The 6,000-nt window shown below is 45.4% G+C and overlaps 1 protein-coding gene across 1 annotated transcript in view; it reads left to right on the top strand.

Moving 5' to 3' along the window:
- Positions 1-1,192: 1,192 nt before the first annotated feature.
- The window catches only part of YWHAG (tyrosine 3-monooxygenase/tryptophan 5-monooxygenase activation protein gamma), a 32,997-nt gene continuing 28,189 nt past the window's right edge, over positions 1,193-6,000 (top strand). The window contains exon 1 of the mRNA XM_081890697.1: positions 1,193-1,725. Within this exon, the coding sequence (XP_081746823.1) occupies positions 1,639-1,725 (87 nt within the window). The 5' untranslated portion in view covers positions 1,193-1,638. The remainder of the gene's footprint in view (positions 1,726-6,000) is intronic.

Here is a 6,000-nt window from a genome sequence, read left to right as displayed (position 1 = left end):
GTAGATTGTAATGTGTGCTGGGAATTGCAGCTTTGTGAGGGGCAAACTATACTTCTGGGATTCTCTCTAAAGGTGCTTTTAAATATGACTTCCATACATCAGATGTACAAAAATACATGCCAGATATGGAAAAGATTGGATTGGATGAGGCTTTGTCTTTTTCAGAAATGGACTTTGTCCTATTACTTCTCTTTTCTTCTTTCCGCTGAAATGTCTGTATTATGATTTGTCAATGATCCCGTGTTGGGAAGATATTTGCAAAGGGTGGGTTTTCTGGGGGGGGGGATATGTTGTTCTTTTTGTTCTTGTATATTTGAAAACTTAATAAATATAATTGAAATATGATTTCCATGTGTTTTGAGTATGCGGTATGGATGTGACTTAAGGCAGGAGAGATCGGTGTTTGAATGATACCCAATGAGTGGCTTTGGGTGGACATTCTGTATCAGCCTAACTTGCCACAGTGGGCTATTGTGAAGACAAAACAGAGCTTTACTGGAAGCAGCAGAGGGAAGGTTATAATGAATTTAAAATAATTAGGTTACTGTGACAGGACCAGTATTTTGTACTATAATCAATTTAATATGATTTGATTTAATTCGCATACTAACGACATGTTTAATATTTGCATCGACATGATAAATACATGAACTGCATTGATGTTAAATATACATTATACACACACACACATTGTGTGTCTGTACATATATGAACACAAAACTGTATGAATGTGTACGTATATGTATATATACGTAAAAATTGTATTTATACGTATACGTATTGTCTTTATATGTATATATACGTATAAAGACAATACGTATACGTATAAATACAATTTTTCGTACTAATAGCGAGGCACGCGTTGCTTTATGGGAAATGGAGGCTCCCTCTCAGAGGGCTTTCCCTCAGACTCAAAGCGTGCTTTAACACCCCGGGACAGAGAGCAAACTACAACTCCCATGGTGCCCTTCGCGTAGGCGGTGGGATAGTCTTTGTGAGGCGGTGGGGGTGTGAGCGAGAAGGGAAAGAGAACCGCGCGGCGGTTTGGCGCCTCTTTCTTTTCCTTTAGAAGGCAAAGGAAAAAAGGGCGGGCGGGAGGAGCGCGCGGCTCCAATAGGGGCTCTGGTGGGGAGAGGGGGAGGCGGGGTCTACGTGCTGCGGGAGGATCCCTCAGAGGAGGGGAGACGGGAGAGGAGAAATAGGGGCGCATGCGCACGCCGCCCGGGTGCAGCCGCCGCAGCTACTACAGCCCGCTGTTGTTGCCGTGCGAGAGAGCGAGAGCAGTAGCGGCGCGAGCGTGAGGGGGGAAAGAAGCGAAAGTCCGTCTCGCGCTCAGGGAACAGCGGCGGGAGGAGCAGCAGCAGCAGCAAGCAGCTTAACCGCCTGCTTGCCTGCTTCGCGCGCGCCCAGCGTTCGGCCGGCCCTGATTGGCGCGCGCGCCTGCCTCTCGTTCCATTGCCGCCCTTCCTTCTTTCCCCTCTCTCTCTCTCCCGTTCCTCCTCCCGTTTTGTTTTTGCGTTTCTCTCTCACCTTCAGCGCGCGGTCGGGATAAACGAGAGATAGCTTTGCTGCCATTATTATTACTACTACTGTTATTTTGATAAAAGTCCAAGCCAAGAATTAAAAAGAAGAAGAAAGATGGTGGACCGCGAGCAGCTGGTGCAGAAAGCCCGGCTGGCTGAGCAAGCCGAGAGATACGACGACATGGCGGCTGCCATGAAGAACGTGAGTCTCTCCTCCTCCCTCCTCCTCCCGGTTTCCTCCGCTGCTGCTGCCGCCGCGGCCGCCACCGCAGAAGGGCCTTCCCTCCCTCTTTTCCCCTTTCCCCTCCCTCCCGTCTGCCTCCTTTGTTGCGGGGGGGTGTGTGTGCCACCCTTTTTTATTGAGAGAAAGGGGGGGGGGAATTGAGATTTTTTTTTCCTCTGGGGGGAAATTTCTGGGAGATATTATTAAAAGGGGGGATTCCCAGCTCCCCACCCCAATTTCCCTTTTTTTTTTTAGTGGAGGGGAGTAGGATGTGTCTACTGGTTAGTATTCTTCATTTAGTGGGTCAGATAATTCACCCCTCCTTAACGTGCATAAATATATTAAATCAAAATGTTAACATACAGTATTGATTATTATTGTAAATTAAAATAAATTACGTTAATCAACGTGTAGAATATATTGCTTCTGGTGGATATTATTGGAGATAAGTGAGAGAATTTGCAACTGTTCCTTAGATTTGTTCAGTGACTGAAGGAGGATAACGTGCCTTTTCTTTCTTTTGACACGAGGAGGGGGCATTTTTGGTAGGGTGAGATAATTTTGTCTTCCTGACACCATATATTCATTTATTGGATGGGGAGAGCGGTGGTGGCAATTGACAGGGTTTTTCATTATTAAGAGAAATGGGAGAAATGGACCTCATATTAATTTATTGGGAGGGGGAGATCAACATACTGGCAAAAAAAGAAAGCTGGGGGGGGTAGAGAAATGGACATGTTCTCTGAGGAGAGTGTATGCTATGTATTATTTCTTGCACAGAAAATGTGTTTATTTTTGAGTAGGGGACCAATGCACATATTTAATCCGCATGCTTCAAAAGCATAAATGCTTTGATTTGTGGTGGTGGTGGTAAGCAGGGGTCTCTTTTTCTCTGTCTTGAGGGTGGGAGAAATAATTCATACAAAGGGCAAAAATTAAAGGGAGGGGGAGAATGTTTCCACAGAAAATCCCCCCTCCCAATTTTAGAATGTATTTAGATTTTCTGTCTGCTCCATCCCAAATTAAATGATGGCTAGAGGAAATGCCATTGATGAATTCTCTTCATTTTGAGGGGGGGGGGCAGGTCTGCAACTGGCTCTCTGTGGAGGCATTACTCTGTGTGTTTGTGTGTGTGTGTATATACACACACACACACACACACACACACAGAGGTCCTTCTTGTCCATCCCTTTCCTTGCCCCGTACAGAAAATGCTTTGGGGAGTGAGTAAGGTTTCTTCTTCTCTTGTCACTCCCATTCTCCACCCCACCTTGCAAGCATTTCCCCTGGGAGGTAGAAATGGCCTTGCAGAGCCAAGCCCTGAACTCTTCTCCTGCTCCACCATGCCTAGAGCAAAAAGAGATTTGCTCTCTCTTCCCCATGTGCCCAAAGGATAATTCCCCTGCTTGGGGTCAGTGTCATCTTTAACCATCACCACTGGACCTCACACATTCACACACACACACACAGATATCCATACATGCTGCCTGCATTCATATTTTGGTAGGGAAATGCAGCTTCAAAAGGTGCCTTAAACAATAAAAGCAGCATTCCTGGAATAGATGCCCCTCCCTGAGTAAGTGTAATGGGAAGGGAACATGATGCTCCCCCCCCCTCCTGGAGATGCCCCTCCCTAAAGTTGCAATTCCCCCCTTTTTACAGGGATGCTCTTTCCTGTCCTTTTCCATGTCAGTCTGTCCCTGAAAATGCTTGGCCACCCTATGCATCCTCTCTTACCATCTAACACTTTGCTTGGTCCCTGCTTCCCCAGATTTCTCATTTATCCCTTAGGGCATAGTGGCCCCCATTGAAATGTCCAGGTACCATTTTGACCCCCTTGGGTGGCTCTTTTTTCCAAATGCTGCTCTGGGCTTAAGGTGCTCTCAAATCCCCTCTTCCCGTGGAGTACCTTCAGTGTTTCAGAGGCACCTTACACACCAAAAGGCATGTGCTTCTGTTTCAGGTCTGATGGGGGGGGTTTGCTTTGTAAGATTAGGCGCCATCCTCTTTGGACGAAGTAAAGAGGGTGTCCTCTTTTCTGCCTTATCATTGGGCCTAGTTAAAAATGGTTTCTCTTCTGCTTTGAGGGAGAGAAGTGGGGTGGTGGCGATGACAGTGCAATTTATATATGGGTCCCCTCTTGTTTCACCCTGTTGGAGAAAAAAGTGAAGGGCAGAGTGTAACCTGTGCTGTGTCCTCTGCCCCCTCTTTATCTCTCCCTCCCTGGTGCTTGGGCGGTGCCTTTCCCATGAATTCATCTTCTGTTCCCTCCCTACCCCCCCAACCAACCCCACCCACAATCACCTACCATACCCTCTCTTAATCTGCCTCATGACAGGGCAAGGAACTGTCTTCATTGCAAAGAGCTGGCCTTAAGATTACATTTTTTGGGGGATGTAAATGATCTGCAAGGCTTCCACCCTATCTTAACACACTTTTGCAGGGTGGTATGGTATTACAGGGAGAAAGCTCGAATCAGATATGTAGGTTAACCAGTAGGCAAATCTTTCCCTAGGGTTATTTCTCTCTCCCCTCACCCTGTCCACTATTATACATTATTCTCTCAGGTGAGAAAAAGGCGTGCAATTCGGAAAGACCGGTGACTTCAATCTCTAGCAATCTTAGTATTTATCTAGGTTAGCTTTTCAAAAAGGGGCTTAAGATAGGATGACGTGCTGTTAATTTTTATGTTTTAAAACGACAGCTGTAAATAGAACAGTTCTTAAATTGTGCAACTAGGGTATTTTTTTTTTTAAAAAAATACAGGTGGCCTCTTTGAGTGTTCAATAAGTAAAGGGGAAAAAAAAGAGAGAAATCTTTGATGTGATCTTGCAAACAAAGCGATCGTAGGAGGCAGTATCAAGTCATTCCAGAAGATTCTGCATTTGTCATATTGCAGAGAGGCTAGACTGGGTGGAGAGAGGGAGGGAGGGGTTGCTTTAAAGAGGAGAACGGTTCTTTATATTTGTCTTGTTAGTCAGGTCTGAGCCTTTAAGAGAAGCCAGCGTGGCCTCTGTCTCTGATGAATAGTGAATACTGATCCAGAATTGTCGCAGTCTTGCCTGGGATGCTGCTCTCTCTCCCTGATTGCACCATTTTGTCGTAACCGTTCGTTTGTCAAGCATGTGAAACTGCTGAAGCTTAGCTAGGAGCAGAAGACGATGCAGCTAGCAGCATAATTAGGGTGGGGAATCAGCCTAGTGGCACGGTAGTGCTGTGTTAATATTTGAGCATCCCTCTCTGCAGGATGATTTGATGTCAGTCAGTGCTTACAGAGTAATCTAACTGAATGCAAGGGGTAAAACTCTGTATTTTAAGATCTGTGCATTTCATTTTATGACTACCTGAAGACTGATACTTTCAGCAACCCTCTATTTCTGTTGCTTTATTGCTGTAATTGCCTTAAATGTACCTTAGCAAATAAATCTGTGTAAAGAAGTAGAAATGCTAATCTCTTCTAAAACAGTAGCCTGGGATGTTACAGCACTTTGAGTCCAGCTGTGTTGGTATCTGGGTTGGGGTTTTTTTTTGGAAATCTTTGCTCAGTGCTTCCTCCTAGGGCCAACACAAAGATCTGGCCTGCTCTACTCAGAAAAGAAAATTTAAAGCCCATCTTAATGGCCCGGGGCTGAGTTAACGCTTGATATTTTTCTCCATCTCCTTTTGCCACTTTGTGCAACACTATTTCCCTCTACCCCACTTCCAGCTGTGTGGGAGACTTATGACCTCGCACTCATTTCCGTAGCAACTCAATGATGTCACGCATAAGAGTAGAAGCTGCAGTGCACCCAGGTGGTATCAGAGAGTGTACAAATGGCATTTGTCCAAGGTAATGCAGAAATGTAGTGATTGAATTTGGATTGACACCTCTCCTGTTGGAATGGACAGTGGATTTTAGGTCCTCATTCGCTTCTGCTTTCGCAACTAATGCACTTAATTGTCTTTATTGCCATCTATACTGTAGTTAACCATTCACTTTTTTTGCAGTAGGCATTCATTATTAGGTCTCTTCTAACATCTCCCCAAAATTGCTTCTCCACTGCTACAGTTAAATGCACCCACAGCCTAATAGTTAGTCTGAGCCTTTAGAGCAGGCATAGGCAAACTCCGGCCCTCCAGATGTTTGGGACTGCAATTCCCACCATCCCTAGCTAAGAGGACAAGTGGTCAGGGATGATGGGAATTGTAGTTCCAAACACCTGGAGGGCTGGAGTTTGCCTATGCCTGCTTTAGACTATATCCTGATTGTAGTTT

Source organism: Podarcis melisellensis (assembly GCF_964234715.1).
Source record: "Podarcis melisellensis genome assembly, chromosome: 15".
Lineage (NCBI taxonomy): Eukaryota > Metazoa > Chordata > Lepidosauria > Squamata > Lacertidae > Podarcis > Podarcis melisellensis.
The sequence above is the reverse complement of the archived record's forward strand: the minus strand, read 5'-3'. Positions and strand labels throughout refer to the sequence as shown.